Source organism: Oreochromis aureus, linkage group 7, assembly GCF_013358895.1.
Source record: "Oreochromis aureus strain Israel breed Guangdong linkage group 7, ZZ_aureus, whole genome shotgun sequence".
Lineage (NCBI taxonomy): Eukaryota > Metazoa > Chordata > Actinopteri > Cichliformes > Cichlidae > Oreochromis > Oreochromis aureus.
Window position 1 is genome coordinate 3749170 of NC_052948.1, and position 18738 is coordinate 3767907.

The 18738-nt window shown below is 39.5% G+C and overlaps 1 protein-coding gene across 1 annotated transcript in view; it reads right to left on the bottom strand.

Annotated features, from left to right (window-relative positions):
* The window catches only part of si:ch211-1e14.1 (UPF0606 protein KIAA1549), a 36143-nt gene extending 17520 nt beyond the window's left edge, over window positions 1–18623 (bottom strand). The window contains exons 1-9 of the mRNA XM_039615804.1: window positions 18317–18623; window positions 17333–17623; window positions 4334–6430; window positions 4125–4213; window positions 3209–3368; window positions 2957–3087; window positions 1660–1852; window positions 1434–1493; window positions 1197–1342 (exon numbers count right to left, since the gene is read on the bottom strand). Coding sequence (XP_039471738.1) covers window positions 1197–1342; window positions 1434–1493; window positions 1660–1852; window positions 2957–3087; window positions 3209–3368; window positions 4125–4213; window positions 4334–6430; window positions 17333–17465 — 3009 coding nt within the window. The 5' untranslated portion in view covers window positions 17466–17623; window positions 18317–18623. The remainder of the gene's footprint in view (window positions 1–1196; window positions 1343–1433; window positions 1494–1659; window positions 1853–2956; window positions 3088–3208; window positions 3369–4124; window positions 4214–4333; window positions 6431–17332; window positions 17624–18316) is intronic.
* Window positions 18624–18738: the final 115 nt, after the last annotated feature.

The window sequence follows — 18738 nt, forward strand, 5'->3', positions numbered from 1 at the left end:
AAGTTCAGACGCTCAATCTGAGTAACTTCCTTTTCATTACATCCAATAAGGCACTCAAAGATGAGTGTTTTTGAAATATTAAAACAGGCTCCTTATATAACAGCGTCCTATCAAGGGGGATGGAACATAACCGCATAATAAGGCTTCCGTGAATAACACATTATCATATTTATGGATTTGAAAAATATCATTTGGAAGAGCAGAAAGGATGCCAGAGCTAAAATTAGAGATCTAATCTTAGCAGCTATGCAGAAAGCAAAGGTTCATCACTAATGTGCTTCTCTTTTCTATATTATTCTGTAGAATTCACCGAGACAAAAACAAAGGTCCTAGATGGACATGGTGATATTTAGCACTGACAGTCATCTTGTCTTAGCTTGACCAGTTACTTTTATTTGAATTTTTTGATCTCCCTGTTCTTCTGATTTCCAAATCTTTACCTACCACTGTCTCTGTGCCTGTGACAAACATTCACTTTTCGACTCCTTAGCCCCCCAACAGCAGGATACAGACTGAGAAAAAGACGCAATTATTAACTGATATGCTCTTAGGAGCCATCGAGTATAAGGAGGACTGGGATAACGAGGAAGAGGACACAAAAATAGGAAACATGAGGTTGTGGTCTTTGAATGGCTTGCCCCTGAGATGAATGGGATGGTGTTGCCATGGAGATGGAGCTGTATCCTGTCCCCTTAGAGAGGAGATGAGCAGGTGCAGAGAGGACCCACAAAAGCTAGAGCTTGATTAGTAAAGCACTAAGGCTTTCACTGGTTACAAACAGTGTCACACTCACATAATGAACCCTCTGTACCCAGAAAAGGTGGCAAGAGAGAGCTTGTATCAGGGTCTAATGATACAAATGGTACAAGGAAGGATGGTTCTGCAGAGTTTTTAGAAGTTTTGTTATATAGGGAACAAGAAATTTAAAAAGTAAAAAAGTATTTGTGACCCTGAAAGAGCTTAAAGCTTAGTTACATAGAGAATGAAAGTGAGAGACACGGAACACAAAGAAATAAGAATTTTCTTTGCATTTTTTATGTGATTACATATATGTAGCATTTATTCTCTGGTAAAAAGTTGAACTTAAAGATATGGCTTACATTCGTGGCATGTGGAACAGGGCCCAGTGAGTCTGGGGCTACGGAGCTGTAAATATAAGCTGAGTAAAATGATTATTGAATCTATAAGCATATTACCTGAACACTACTGTTGCCTATGGTGGTGGCCCTTTTAACCCGTCTGACTGATCCTATTGCTTCCCCGAGTAACAGGGCCAACCGGCGCTCCATGTTAGCTTGAAAGGTCCTCTCACCCACTTTCTGGTCCAGCACACCCAGGAGTACTACATATACACACAGCAGAAGTAATATGCTCTGTAGTAACTGCTTTACATGAACTGTAAGACTGACAAAAATCATTCAAAATCATTATACCTGTTCTAACCCAGGAAGAGCGAAGCAGTTGGCTGGTGTTCAGCTCTGGATAATGGAAAGCTAGTGGAAAAAATTATAAAATGAATCAATAAGTGCTGTGACCTTTACTCATATTCATTGTTGGCGATCACCATCAGAGTACGCTCAGAATTTCCCAGCTAACCCAGATAGAGTACTGATAATATGAAAATGGAAATAGTTCAAAAACAGTCAGTATGGTACTCACGCTCAGCAATCTGCAGTACAGGAAAGCCCATGTAATAGCTGAATTCCACCATAGTGAGTTTCATTAGAGCATTGCTAATCTCTGACCCCATCAGATAACTCCTTGAACTGCGAACAGTGAAAGTAATGTCCACCGGTTTCCTCGCTAGTCCTTGTTCCTCGTATATGGGAGCAGCCATGGTGATGTTTACAATCTGAAACACAGTGGTAGTGTTATAGGAAACAGAAAAAAAACATTAAAATGAACAAAACATTCTTCATCTTACTGTGTCTTAAAGCCCTAGAATTAAATCCCCTCTGAAAAGAGAACTACATAACTATATGACCAAATAACCTCTTTAGTAACAAAAAGTAATCTTCTTCAATACTCAACAACTAGAGCATGAAGCACTTTAAAAAGAAGTAGCCATGTGAAAAACACTTGGGTCATGCTCATGAGTTATGGTAAGATGAACAACGAGCAGACCAAGGAGTGAGTATAGTGTCCACAAGAACACTTGGGTCTAAACCCTTGCCTGTAATTATAAGCTCTGTGCTGTATTTATTTGGCAATAATTATCATAACCCTAAATGACCATAAGCATCCATACTTTGGAGAGACAGTGCAATTAAATGGTCCTTTCCAAAAGAAGCAAAATACAGAGCGATGGCTTTGGCTCCTGCAAAATTGCATTACATGGACATTACATTGTGTCTACTGTTACAGTGCTTCTCACTAACATGTGCAGCATTCTCTGTAGAGATGCTGTCTGTGGTTTGATGAGGTTGATCCAACCTTGAAAAGACAGGTGATGCATTTCCGAACACAAGGAATACTCCAGTGTTTTCTTTTCTTATAATTGACTTTTTAATCTTACAGAATAGCAGAGCTTTGTTCTTTGAGTATTACTTCCTCTTGAGCTCTCTGTTTACTTTTTTCTATAATGGTCATAAAACACTGACAATTACAGATATTTTACTTTCAGCCTTTTTAGATAATAACAATATAAATCTGTAAAAACATGCAGTGCATAAAGAATCCCAGAGATCAGTGAGTGAAATGACTTGATTAGTATTGGTCAGCTTAGTGAACAAACAACAGTTTCAGCTTTTTTCTCAAACAGAGTAAAAACAATCTTTTTGTTGTATTTGATCAAGTTGATAAGAAATTAAATATAATATATTTAATACATCATATTTCATTTTTTCAGATTCTTTCAGATCCTAAGCCACAATGAAAGCAACCTAATGAAAACATCCCAGCTGGAATGCACCGACATGACTGCCCATGCTTGCTTCCCTCACTTTGTCCCACTCACATGCACTGTGAAATTAGTCGACTCCTTTGATCGCCTGCGGACTTCGGCGAAGGCCCTGGTCAAACCTCTCTCGATGCTCTCACTGAAGTTGCAGAACCGCACGTCCACGTGGCCAGGAACAAACTGCAACACTGCACAGATGAATTGAATACTTTCTGACTGAGCTTAAAAAATAAAGGTCCTCACAAAATTTCAAATTCTGCTAAATGCTTCAAGTGCCCTCGGAAAAAGACTCAACAAAAGGTCATTTACCTGAGTGGACTTGATAATTTTTATCTGGCGTCGACCAGTTTGGAGAAACAGACAGGAAGCGGCGCCCCGACCTCCTCAGTGCATTGACGACAGATATGCCTGTGTACACGACCGGACCCGACACCACTCGAAACACAAATTTTGGTGGTGGATCCACAACCTACATTAAGAAAGCAGAAATTAATTGTATTAAAGAGACACACACTGTACATTAAGTGACTTATGTTAAATAGGCTGTGCATCTTGTGGAACTTAATGTGACAGTAGTGGTGTGGCTGAGTTTGTATGTGCCGCTGTTACAATCACAAAAAACACCCCTACACAAACATAGAATATACTTTTATCACATAAACGCATACCACCAATTTACACCCACACTCTGTGTGAGCCATTACAACTCTGTTCACTCAATCACTTTACCTTATTCGGTCTCCTTTTTAATAGAATTTTTCTCCATATCCCAGCTGTCATGATTGGAAGGTCGGGGTTTGCACTGAAGGCGGGTACACCCTGGACAGGTCGCTGAGTCTGTCACTGAGTGAATGGGGCTATTATCACATTCAGACAGACAAGGTCGCTGGGGCGTTGGAGCCTATCCCAGCTGCACTCACATTCACACCCTGCATTCACACCTGGGCAATTTAGATTGATTCATTAACCTATCCCCACTAGAGATTCATTAACCTATCCCCACTAAGTGCATGTCTTTGGACTGTGGGAGGAAGCCGGAGTACCTGGGGAGAACCCACGCAAACACGGGGAGAACATGCAAACTCCACATAGAAAGACCCCAGCCTTATGGTGGAATTGAACTCAGGACCTTCTTGCTGTGCGGCAACAGCGCTAACCCACTTTTTCCCCCATATTTTTCTTGATTGCAAAAAATGGTATATGGAAATATGTTTAATAAACTTACTTGCAGTTCCACTGATTTGTTAAATTCCCCTTTCAGTATGTCTCTGATCTGAGATTTAGCATATCCTACAGTGGTCCCGGCTGGAAAACCTTGTGAAAAAAGCACAAGCTAATGGTCAATGTCTCTCGTATACTCTACTGTCTATAAATAACTCTTTCAAGCTATGCACAGTTGAAGTAAGACAAAACAAATCAAGATGCCTAACTTACCGATCTTGATCAAATAAGCGGGTTTGTTAACGTTGCAGAGGTACGATCTCGATGTTGGTGCTGTAGCTGTGATTTTACCAACAGTGGTAGAGATGATGTTGACAATAGTTGAGACTTCAGAGGTGGCAGTAATTCTGGTTGTGGCTTGATGGGGAGTAGTTGTGGCAGGTGTACTTGTGGGTGTAGTAGAGACTTTATTAACTACACTACTGGTTGGGATATAGGTCAGTGTGGCTAGGGTGTCAACTCCATCTTCAGTCACCCCCTGATCACCCATCACAAATGGAGGGGGCAGAGTGACATTCTGAGACGTGGATTCAGTTGAAACTATAGTTGCATTGAGAGTTTGATCATTTGTAAAAGCAGACTCGTCAGGAGCCAATTCTGTTGTACCGGCTGTACTATTGGCAGCAGGCTCAGTGGGAACAGGGGAGAAGTCTATAGTTGCAGTTAAGACAGCAGTTGCATCCACAGTACTTTTTGGGAGAGACTCTGTAACATACCAGTGAACATACGTAAGAGAGGAGGCAAAATTTAAATCGTCTGGCAGCAAAGGTGTTGTACTTGGTTGCACAGCTCCTGTAATTGAAGTGCTATCCAGGCCAACGTTGTTTGTATGTGCAGACCAATCTGTGGTGGACACCTGACCATCCGAAGAAGAAAAGGAGTGGAGGGAATGCGTTGGGACTATGGAAGGATCAAGAAAAGGCTGAGAAGCATTGGCCAACTGAGGACTCTCCTCTGTGGTTACTACAAAGCTCGTTTCATCATGAGGCTCAAGCCCCGAGAGATCACTGGAGGACTCATCCTCAATCACTGTTGTATCATTGCTGAAGCTGTTGTTAGGTGTGCTGTCTGTAGTACTGATGGACACCACAGTAATGTTCCCCCTGTGTTCAGCCCCGGTTTCTGAACCGTTATTCTCCTTGGTCAGCTGATTGTTATAATATTCCAAGCTGTTCATGTCTGGCAAAAGGACATCTGTTGGTTGAATTGTATATGTATCTGACCAATCTACGTCTGAAATGTCAGGCACGTCACTGTTAGGTGTTGGAGTAGGTTCCAGGGAAAACTGAACTGTTGTTGAAAATGAGGAAGGATAAATAGATCTAGGAGAAACTACGGTGCTGTACGCTGTCACGAGGCTGGGGGAAGGGGAAACGTACAGAGGATTCAAGGATGAGGGAGATATGCCCACTCTGGAAGGGAAGGATGTGTCATAAGTTTCTGTATAGTCTTCTAGATCATATGAGTCAGAGGGCACCTTGGTGACCAGAGAATAGTCTTCTCTATCTGCATTGAAAAAAGACATCGTCTCCAAGTAGTCTCCAGACCCCCAGTCTACTTCCATGGTGTTGGTGGGGTAGAAGTCCTCTGGAGAGAGCTCTGTGGGTTCAGATGAAGGTGATGTTGGCTGGGGGGTGATGAAAGGCACCTTGTAGCCAGGAGACAGAATCTCATCTGGGTTGGGCAGCATGTTTATATCATATGCATGTTTGTTCTCCAGTGGGGTATTACTGGAGCTCAGCTGGTCTGCATACACTGGTTTCATATGCGATTCATCTGCTAAAAGGTCTGTGAAAGTCTGAATGGGTGGCCCGAGAGGCCCTTCAGGTTGGAAGGTCATCCTTTTGCCAGAATTAAGACCTAGCTGGGGTGTTGCAGAAGGGTTTACTGATGTTATGGATATATTTTCCCAAGGCTGTAGCTGGGACTTTGTTTGAGCTTCTGAGAGAGATGACCTCGCCAGCTTCCAGCCAAAGGGGAGTTCAGCTGGTCCTTGAAAGTGTGGACTAGACTCCCGTACAGGTACAGATGGTCTTAAGGTTGGAGTCGTCAGAGTATGTGGCTCTTCTGCAGAGGTATCTCTTAACATAATGACTTTGGAGTTTTCATATGCAATATGCCCCCTATAAATGCTATCAGCAGTCCTAAGTTCATGGCTTGGTTCAGGATTGGATGGGAGGGCACCAGGTGAGTCTAGACTCTCAAAGGCAGTATAATGCAAGTCTGGTAAGGCTAATGGTGATGATGTAGGACTTTGAATATCTCCAAGAAATCCCATGGGGTCATGTGTAGAGTCCAAAGGAGATTCATCTGCAGAGGAACAAAGACAATGCTTCGTATCAGTACAGAAAACATATGAAAAATTAGTGACACAATGACTGAAAAATAGGCTCATTCTAAAGAAATAACTGGAAGACAGAATTTATTTTTTCATTGTACCATTTCCTTTTTATTGCTGAAAATGGTTGTTTCAGTAATAAAATACCCTGCTGAGCTTGAATCTCATATCGGCCCTATGAATCAGTAACTAATTTCATCCCTTGTGAATGTTTACTTTGTACTCTGGTCTGTTAACAGGAACGAAGGAGTGTGATGCGGTCAGTTTTGAATGTGTGATTTTTGCCAAAAAAGTGTGTTTAAACTGTTGCACACAGAGCCAAGATGACGGCAGACAGGCAGGCTACCTACTCTAAGCTATGTTGTATAACTGGACTGGCATTACATTAGTAAAATGGTGTTACGTTTACTGATATCTAAATGGCCAACATCAACTGTATCATCTATAAGGGTTTAAAAAAAATTATTATAATGGAAGGACATCATAATGGAACAGGGCCCATTATGATGTCCATTTGCAACAAACAGTGAACATGAGGACAATGCACCCGGATGAATTTATACTTATAATAAATCAATATTATATTGAAAATAGCTTGATCAAATTTAAATTTGAGATCGATAAAAAAGTGGAGATAGCTTCCCAGAAAACCTCAGATATTTTCGACTGTATGTTACGCGAAGCCTATACATAGATTGATACTGATAAAAACTGATACTGACTCCTGAGAAAAATAATTAGACCTAGTCACTAGTTTAACTCTCCTTTGCTTAAGTGGCTACAAACAAACAAACAAAACCTAAAGAAAATGCCATTAGAATAAAAGACCAAGGACGGTCTCACAGGCTAATGATGTGAAAAACATTGCAGATTCCACTGGGGAAGCAAAGAAAAGCCAGCAATGACAGATTTCTTTGGTTCCAGTTGTGAATATGCTGACATACACGCACGGACCATATGTCTTAAGATTTTACCAATGAACTCTCGAGAGTGCATTTAAGACCCTTTTTCATGGTACCTGATCTCGAACTGATGGATGGTGCAATTTTCAGCTCATCAGCAAACCCCTCTACAGCACACACACAACATTAAAACCATTAAGGCCGACTTTTGAGCAGACAAAATGCAGAAATAGCAAATGCCGCTTACGCAACGCATTTCAAACTCTGAGTGCCAAAGCACTCCATATTGCATAACAAAATACATGCACATCATGCATGATTTAATTTGGGAAGAGTCTTGATTACAAGCCACTGCCTGGCATATTTAACACTGCCTACATGAACTGGAACGATTCGTTAATTATTCATGGAAAATAGATGTTTTACACTTATCTGCATATGTTTGCCTCCTTCATATACCCAAATATGTTTCACCAACCTTAATGCATGGCAGTCTTACTAACACTGTGCAAGAATTTAACAATATGTCAGTTAAACATAACTATTATCCATTTCCAGCCTTGTTGCTAATAGTGGCCTGGATCTGTTGTGATGATTTAATTCTGCACTGACTGAACGCTTAAAGGCTGTGAGAAAAGGCCTGACTTAAAACACAGTTATAAAATAATGAAGATGTCTTTGTTTCACGAGTTTATGGTGGAAAATCATCACAACAAAACAACCACAGATAATCAGAGACCAGATGACTTAGTGCGCCTCCTTACAATAAATTATGTTTATTAATGCTGTTGGGTTTATGGATAGCTAAATGACTTGATGCAAGGCTCACGTCTGCACTGAAGCTTACAAACATAAACTCTTTTCAATAAACTTGGTGCAGACTGTATGTCTTAAATTTGTCATTGAAAGTAGGTCTTGAACAGAGCAAGACTTCAAAGGCACCATTGTTGTCATTGCCAGAAGCTAGCCACCAACAGCCTCTACATAGTGACTCAGCAGCAGCTGCAAAGGCTGCTGCTTTTTGTAGTTCACAGACGCTCTGCAGAATCATGCACTCTTGAAAATAGCCACAGAATAAGCTAAGGGAGAAGACTATTTTTAACAGCGCTAGTGCAGATCGCATCACTTAGAAAAAACATCAACAAAAATGAATACATTTTTGGGCCATCATCTTAAATTTACTGCATCGAGTCATACAAGCAGACGCCTCTGGCTTGGCCCAGGAGAAATCTCATAGCTTAATTATAACCTACGCTGGTACCTTAATCAAGTCAACATGCTAACATAGCAGAGCATGCTGGAAAGGACTTGGAAAAGAAAAGCCAAGTCTTTCTTCTGTGAAGGCTAGTCTGTGTTGCACATTTTCCAAGATTCTTGGTTTCTGTGCCAAATCTTTGAACCCACAGGGATGTAACACACAGCTGGGCAGACGCATGTGTACACTGCACTGAGCACACAATAACAGGAGAAACACTGAAATAGAAGGACTCGCGGCATCTAGTTGTCTAGTCTCTACAGAGAAATGAAAGTCATTCTACAGTGGCAGCAAATCCTTTATAGGTAACTGTGAGAAAGATGCTATTTTAACTGCTAAATAACTCTTAATTAAGTCAAACTCATTTGGCTGTCAACAAAAAGATGTTTGGAACGCTACAGATATATAAAACAAGAAGCAAAGACAGTGCAGCAAGCTTTATATAAGACCATGTTGGAAAACAATGGTGATGTTTGAGGTCATGCTGTTGAACAAGACCCCAAACTGTCACCTCATCTCAACACACCATTGCAGTGACACAGTTTTTCATATACAGTCACATTTGTGATTATTAACCAAGAATAGATTACTGACAAAAACATCTAACTAACACAAAAACAATGATTGACAGGAGAATGATGATAATAATGATAACTGCAGAGATCTCGGGGATGATGATAATTATCACGGTGGTAAGTAAAGACACGATGAAGGAAAATGGACAGCCAACATTTGATTCTCTTTTTCATAACAGACAGAATTAGGACTATGAATTACTGATGTATTAGAACAAATCTATTTACACTAAATTGCAAAAGTTGAATGACAAACATACAAAAAATTGACTGTTTATCTGTAATAATTAAATATGCACAGTCTACATAGTTGAAGGCTAATCTTTGATGACACCCTCGGCTCAGTGTGACAGACAGCAGGCGCAGAATGAGTGAGAGCAGCCCGAGTTAGGCTAACATTACAGTATGCAAAAAAATGGACAATGGACTCGAAGGCTATCCTGCACTACCACCTGTTCCCTGAAAGAGGAGCGTGTCACACTCGGCTGGCCGCTCATTGCTTGGCCTGCCTGTGAAATGATTAAGCACTGAGACACGTGCAGATGGACACCTCCGCACACCAGGTCAGTCCTCAGCAAACGCACATGACAGTGTCCCAGTTTCTCTTCTCCCTTTCTAATCTCACTCCCCCACCTACAGCAGTCACCTTTTAAAAAAAATAATAATTATTTCCAAGGTTTATTTTGATGATATACCCTTATTTTACTGCCAATGAAGCTAAACACAGATACAGCACGGACTGAACCAATGAATAAGTCACATTACTCATCATGCAGGAATCAGAAATTCCATTTATTCATTGCAAATCATAAGTTAGTAACATCCCAGTAATTCCAGCTCATCAGATCTCAGTGTCCCTTTTAGCCCAGATTTTCTCTGAGCTAAAAGTGCTAAAAGTGCTCAAACACTTAAACAAATGTGAATTTGGCCACTAACCTGTTTCCTCATTAAACAACAACAGTGATTGCAAACTTTTAAGTGGGGGTATTTTCTCCTTACATTATGCAACCTTATAGATAAATTGTGCAGTATTTTATACCTGTACAGTTGGTGTGGAGCACCCACAATTTTATTGTACATGCACAATGACAAAGACTATTCTATTCTATTCTAATTTAACATACAGAATCTGCCGATTGCTTTTCATCAACAACAGGCGCTTGAGTGAAAACTTTTCCATATTCAAGCAAGTGATGGCACAAAAATAACAGTCTTTCTGTGATCTGGATGGTTTGTTCAGCTTCCGTTTATACAGGCAGCTCTAGGGTTGAACGACTGCCAGCAATCATGTAAAAAAGGTTCTGACAAGAGAGGGATTATTACCGATGGTGGCTGATGTAATGACCCTCTCTAAAATCCCTCCAATCAGAAAAAGAAGAGACTTCGGGATTTTTGAGTAGCATCAGATCAGTGACCAGTGTGTACGTTGTATAATCTAACATACATTTATCCATTTTAGTCAAACCGCACAAAAAGCGGGTTGATTTGTATGAGCGTGATACAGCGATAAAAGTTTAAATATTTTATGCAGCATTTTTATTTAAACCGTCAGATAAACATAATTTTATGGAACTTTGAGTGATTGCAAATTTGAATGATTCTGTGTTTTGAATTAAGTTTACAGAGTAAAAGTGTAAAAAGGAGAAAAGATAACAATGTACATTAACTGTACTTTACACACACAATAGTAAAGCCTACATCACGAACACACACACAAAAAAAGGAAATCCTCCAAGTAAGCTGAAATGTGATTTTGCCTTCGGTGTCTGCTTATGAAAACAGTTCCCAGGGCCCAAACAAAGAGCTGATAATGCCTCTCAGCAGACAGCACTGTGCTGGAACTGAATCGGAGAAAATACCTTTCACTGGTCTCCCTTACTCAGCCAGACTCGAGGCTCGCATACACTGAAAAAGGCAACAGTGCATTTTTGCATTATGCTTTTACATTTTCCACATTGTTTTTTATTAAAAATGTATAATGTAAACTAAGAAAAATATTTATAAAAAAGTGGAAAACCCAATCCATTATAATTGTACTACACACACACACACACACACACACACACACACACACACACACAATGCTGAAGCTCATAATAATTAAAACAAACCGATAGAAATCCTGCTAGCAAAAATGTTATTTTGACATTCCTGTCTTCACATGAAAACAGGTCCCAAGGCCCAAAGAGGGGACCTAATAATGCCTGTCAGCAAACAGCACTCTTGTTGATGTCTGGAACAGAATCAGAGAAAATACCTTTCACTTGTCTCCTTTATTCAACTAGACACTGTGCTCACATATAAACAGAAAGAGGTAACAATGCAATGACTCGGTGCTCCTGAAAAAAAGGATTCGGGATGTAAGAAGTGACAGACATAAGCATGTCTGCGAGGGCATTTTCAGGAGATGAAAATAATAATTAATGTGTTTCTGTTTCCATCTGTTTTAATCCAAGTCGACGAGGATGAGTATGTATATTTTTGAGAGGAAGAGACTCAGCAAACAGTCCACACTAAGGGTAAATAACATGAGTCTTTATACAAAAAAACTAATAAAAAATCTACAATTATCCCACAAAGATATGTGGTCCTGCTGTATTGGCCAGAGCTGATTTTACAGGGAAATTTTATAGGAACCGATTACTGGAATATGGTTATTTAAACAATATGAATCAGCCAAATAGCAACACAAAGATGTGTTTGTGAATACACACACAGCAAAGACATTAATCCATACAAGCACACATGTCTATTTAAACCAAGAAACCTGAGATACCAGTGAAGGAGTACTATAAAGGCACAATTTCCTGTGTTTGCCAGATTTGTTTTTGCTAAAAAAGAAAGTAATTTAATGGCAGTATTATTTGGGGGGAAAAGAGGACAGAAGAAAGGGTCTTTTTAGCATTAATGTTAGCTAACTACAACCCCACACATGGTTCTGTTTTCAGCTCAGCCCGTTGCGTGACTGGCGCTTTTCAGTTGGCAGGAGCCGTGTATGTTGAGAACAGTCATACAATCAGTGCTGACGTTTGGTTTATCAGGGAAGCTTTTAAAATGGGAAAGATTTAATTGTTTTTATCAGCAGAGTTCTATTAGATCAGTGTCTCTGCCAAAACTAAAGAAGCTCCCCTGACAGAAAAAAAACAAATGTCAGAGCTATAAATGGTACATTTATTATAAACACACAGTTTTTTTCTCCACTGCAGACACTTGTTGAAGTCAGCTTACACCAAACAGGGAAGATTAAAGAACAGACTTAAATCAACAAAGTACGGCCTATGAACAGAAACCAAATACAAATGTTACAGTTACCAATGAGAGTCAAATAAAGGAAATAAATGAAACTTAACATTACGTTTCATAGTTGGAGTGACTGTTCTGATTTGACAAAAAATGAACATGAGACCTGACTGGGGTCATGCCTGCACTTAAAATACCATCACATATTAATGTGACCTTTGTTTTTGTTTTCTTTTTCCTGAGGGAATACTTGTTTTTAAGACAACAGCAAGGTGGGCATAAAAAAAGAGATGGGTTCACCATAGAGAAGCAGGTTATGATGACGCATTTGAATATTTAACTCGAAATCTGGATACGCTCATTCACTTTTAAAGTCCTGATTTTCTTTAAAGACTGGAAGGCAAAGACTTGTAACCAGAGAGGCCCAGAGGACTGTATCAGTCAGCACCCTCTTCTATTTTGTCTCATTACACTCTCAGACGTTAAGTTCTAGATTAACAAACACTGTCTGCTGGGCTAGGTTAAGTTCCCTATAAAGCTCGTAGGAAGCTGCTTTCAAATAACTAATTTTGTCTGAAGGGTTTGGTCAAACTGTTTGGCTTCTAAGTGGGTGCAGTAATCTTGAAAGGGCCAAAACAAAATGATTTAGCCCGGAGAAGCTGAAAGAAGGCCGTGCTGAACCGAGCCATCTGCTCTGATAAATATATAAATAATCAGCTGCAGCTCATCAGAGCAGATTTGGGCTCAGCGCAATATGGCCTCAATGTGGCCTCCTGTCAAATCATGAACTCTGCATTGCACATTTTAAGCTCCTGACACTGGCAGACTGTTAGTATAAGAAACTGTAGGCAAAGTCAGGGAAATGTATTTGTATAATGAAAGTTTTACAACTCTGTGTTTCTGTAACCGATAACTTTTGCCGAGGAAGGCAGCCAAGTTCTCGGATTTCAACACAATAAGACTATTTTTTATTAATTTCTCTCAAATCTAATCTTTAAAAGGCAGAATACAGAATATTGAACTAGAGAGAATGCAATGTTTGCTTTGGTGCTGAATTTAATAAATATTATGCTAATGATCACATAATGGAAGGAAGGAAGTCAATAGCAAACAACAGACAGTTTCTATAATATTACTGCAGCTATTCTAATTCTGTTTTATACTATTTGAATAATATCTGCTCCAAAAATGGGCAAAATCAGATGCTAAGAAAAAAATCACACCACACTACTAATAAGTAATAATGTCTGGGTTTCAAAAAACAAACAACAACAAAAATCCACTAGTCTTTGTGTAAATAAGATGCTGTGTAGGTTCGTGATACTATGGTGGAAAATTGCCTTGGTAACCCCCACCAAAAAAAGGGTACACAAAATCACTACCAGATGTACATTCATGGCACCTTCACATCACAACCTACGAGCAAGATGCAGGTAATAGCAGGCAAGTGGAAAAGATTACACAAACCAGAGTGCAGCCATTCGTAGAATAGCTGACTATATCAAAACTGTGATGTGTATATGTGCTATCAGACATGATTATCAAGAGAAATAATGACGTTAATAATAACACTGGAGAGTTGAGTTAAATATTCATCAGTGTCATATCATTCGCACTCTCTTGACCAGGAGACCAGCTTCTACCGCGCTCAGCAGAGCCAAATAATGCTAGGATAGGCTAGTGAGTAGGCGAGGTCAGCCACTGGCTCCTTCCCAGGAGCTCGTTGTGCTCGGCCTCCAGGCCTGGTGAGTGCAAAAGTACCCAGTGTTTGGCTTTTGATAGGTTCTAACCATTGATCTGCAACTGGCTTCCAGCTCTAATGAATAATGAATGCCCATATTGTCATCCCACACAGATCGCATTTCACATGGAAACAGACTACACTGGTAATTAGACAGGACTTTGCTGGCCTGCAGCTTTCTATGCTGAACTTGCCAAGGATTGTGGTGTGGAGAGAGAGAGACTGTTGAGGTAAAATTTCAAGGGCATCTTATAAGTTTAGAACAGAATCTTCCATATTTTTTTCAATTTTTCAATTCGGATATGAAATTTACATGCTGAACTATTTCTTTAACAGAAACTGTTAAGAGGAGAAGACTGACAGAAGTCAGGACATCGGTCTCCTGTGTGGTGTTGGGTCTGGAGGAACAATTAGACATTGGTCGCCATGCTCTATTTGAAACTGAAAGAGGAAAGCTGTAAGACTGGTGACATCAGTGTTGATACAGACTACGGAAACTTGGAAAGCTGTCATGTTGCTGATGAACAAAGTGAAGTGAACAGTGATGGGTGAAGACCATGAGCAAAGTGTGTGATCTCACAATCACAGACTAGAACTGAAGAACAGAACCTTTATTCCAAGCATTTTTGTTCCCAGTGCAGGATAACGAGTACATGTTTTACAGCCACATGTAACCAGATAAGAGCTAGAACGTGTATCTGACATTAAAGTAGCTGTATGATCAGCAATGGTTACACCTCTTAATTGTGTAAAAGAAATTTTCCTTTCAACAAAGCAGCAATATTTTTGTATTACACACCTAATACAATGTACAAATGTATATTAATCAGACCTTATTTTGCACCTCTGCTACCAGACCAACAAATATCCAAAAATTCCAATTGCTGAACTCTATTTATTTCCTTTTTCAATATTTATTTAAATACTTTTACAAAGCTTTGTTTGAGTTTTAGCCACAAGATAAAAATCTCTCTTGCTTTACATTCCACAAAAAATAAGACTGCTCTGTAGTAGGCACCCTGAACATAGGCAGGTACCTGTACCAATCCAATGAGAAGGATAACTAGCAGAGCTAGTTCTTATACTTCATACCATTTCTTCTTTATCTGCAGAATCCTTTTCTAATTACAACTTATAATGAGAGGAACCAAAGTCACTCCTCCTCAGGCGGCTCTACAAGATCCCAAGTTCCTAACTTCACTTTTCAAAATAAATAAGTAAATAAATAAAATTTTGCCATAATGTTGATTTAAAAAATGGAAAATGCTTAAAATGAAACAGGCTACTTTGGAAGATATTGCAGCTGCCTGAGATTTGTCCATATTAAAGGAAAAGTGTCTATAAGATGCTCCTGAAAGGGTCTTACTTAGTCAGCATCATCATCAATACCAATTTACCAATTTATCAAAATATAGGACATGAAGGATGAAAATGGCTAATAATCAATGCTGTTACTTTTGCTGGTGTTGTTATTTACTTCCTCTATTCTGTCATGAAAACAAAAAATGTTAATTCAAAAATACATAACAATTGTGAACATTTGATCTGAAATAAGATTTAAAAATTTAAAAAGAAACTTTCAGATATGATCAGTATTTTACACAGAATTAGCCACTTGCTAAATAAATGAGAAAATCAACAGGTGAATTCTTACAAAACAAACAAAAAAAGAAACAAACAAAACAGCCCTAAAATGTTTAACCATAAAAACATAGATGTTAAACCATCTACATATATCTAGCATATCCTTTAGAAGGCTATCACAAGAAACATGTAAATCTCAGAATGCCATTTAAAAATGACAATCAAATGCAAATAACACACATGTCAATATATCAAACTTGCAATAAGATGTAGTGCTTTACCAAATGATTTGATAGTATTTTATATAACAAATGGCTGATAGCCTGTGCTAAAAAGCTCTGAATGGAGGTGTTATCAAACAAGTGTGAGTTTAAGACTCGCTAATGCCTAATTTCCTGCACAAGGTTTTCACCCAGGCATTTAATACATAATCCTATTACCATCCAATATCATGAGTTTTTGGCTACCCTCTAAACACGGTCTTTTTCACTGGGCAGTGTGTTAGTGGGATAATGTCACTATCAATAAAATTAAGCCCAGAGAAAGCACCCATCAAGTCAAAGGGTTTAGACCCTTTCTCTTTCTACAGTTACTGGAAGTTGGTTTAACCCCGGACTCTGTGTACAAGACGAACTGAGTCACTTCTGATTCAAGGATGTGTCTGTGTGTATGTGTGCATGTAGTCTTCAGTGTGACTACATCAGGGCAGAAAGCACTGTTCTCATGAAAATCATAACAGTGGTAAGTTCACAACAAAGTGAACTAACAGACAGAGAAGCTGTTTCCACAAATGAAATGACAAATAAAATGAATTCATGTATATTTCTATGAAACCGCTCATTACTTTGTCATTAAGGACCTTTTTAAGGAAAAAAGTTAGCAATAGTGGCTTACACTTAAGGAAAGCAAGCTTATGACTGGAAGCTGACTGGTTAAGTTGGCTTATACACGGTCTGTAATAATAACCCCCAACTACATGAGCAACGCTATTCAGTGGCCCACAAAAAAAGGCATCTCCTGGATGTGACTGGTTGTCAGATATTGTTAAAATATAGCACATACTTGTAACAATGAACACATTATATAGAGAAACTGACTAATGCTTCAGGGCTTCCTATTTCACTCTGACCAGAGGGTAAGCTATACCAGAAGCAAACCCATCAAGATAAAGATCTTGATTGGACCCAGAATGCATCATGGATACATTAACACAATAGTATCACAAACAGGGACAACGTGTGTGAAATACTGACATTTGCTTTCAGGTTAGTGCAATTTTTGCAGTTATTCAGATTAAGTGACAATCACAAAAAAAAAGACTTAGAATTTGTAAATCTAACCTTCAAAATAATCCCAAATACACTCCTTGTAGCGTTCTTAATCTGAAATAAACGTTAACGTGTGCCGATTCAATTTTTGCTTGCAACTTGAACTCAATTGGAATATTATTTCTAAATGCTGTTCCTCAAAGCTACCTGAATGTTGGACACGATATTGATCTGTGCCACTTATGTAACACAAGGTACTTAGTGGATCATGTTCTGTGAGTCAGCAAAAAAAGAAAAGTGTTCTCTTACCTGCCCCAGGTAAGTCAGCTGCGATCACTCTTAACAACACTGTTACCACCAGAAACACAGCACGCTGGCTGTGGGTGTGCATGAGAGCTTTGGGCATCACCACCAAACACACAGTGGAGACTAAACCTGCCATTGTACGGTGGGTGTTGAGTCAAGGCATGTCATCCGGTTAAGGAGAGAAGATTCACTCCAAAAAGACAATCGCAGGTTAGGTTTTTGTGAGCTCCTTAGTTTGCTCTTCTTCACTTTAAGGCCCCTTATTCCATCCCATGTCTTTGTAGTGGAGAAAAACTGTTGAAAAGAAGCAACAGTGAGACATTTAAAAACAGCCTGCTTGAGTATCACTGCGTTAACTTAAGAATCCCCCAGTAAACTGAAGAACAAGTGAAAACTACTTAAATCATTTCAAACCTGCAATTTTAGGGTAACGTTAATAACAGATATTATCGGATGACTGGAGCAATACATTTTCTTTTATCCATGCCCTGGATCGTTCATAAAAAGTGAGTATTTACCTTATTTATCCTGCAGTTTTCACACTCATGGCCAATTTGGTCGTTAAAACAATCACTATTATCCCATCAGATAAGCAAAATAAAGCAACTTACTCCATATAAAGTGAACAAATCTGTAAGGAGGTCAAAAAGGCAAAAGACGATCCAGCACAGACCTCATCCCTCGGATGCATGGCTAGCTTTAAGGCGCTCTCACAGCGGGTTTTATCATGATACAGTAGTCTCTTGTCCTACATCCCGTCCCGTTACTTGCAAGCTTAATGGTCATGTGGCTTTTCATTTAGCTAGACAAAGCAGGTTCCATCCCTCGTTTGAGTCTGACAGAAAAACGCTAAACGCTGCCTAGCCAAAATAATTTGATGATATTTCCCAAAGCTTGCGCTCAGTGCATACATAAAGCGATTTTTCCTTCTCAATTCGCCCCCTGCCATTCCTGTAAGCCAGCTCATAGCTGCGCACACAGACTTACCAAGAAAGGGAGCTCCAACTCTATCAGTTCCTTTGTGAGCGTGAGGAGAGGATATCCTTGGATGAAATCAAATGCTGTGTGGAGCTTTGTCATTAACGTCCCCGTGCCCACCTGCGTGCCTTTGAAGTTTTTTCAGTGTATACGTGGTGTGCACGAACAGGCGACTGGCTTCCATCTGACACTCTTTTGGTAACAGTTACCTTCTCTCGTCCCGAGGATTGGGATAGCCCCGCCCTCTGACAGATCTGATTAGTTTCTAATTTGCCAAGACGTATTCCCATTGGTTCAGCCTCTTTTCTGTCACGGTGGCCTTTTAAATATTAGGTTGGTCTTCGTCATGAGGCGTCTGCGGCTTCCACGGCAACCTCATGCATTGATGCACTCACCCTAAGGTATAGCTATTATATTTTTATTGGCTGTAT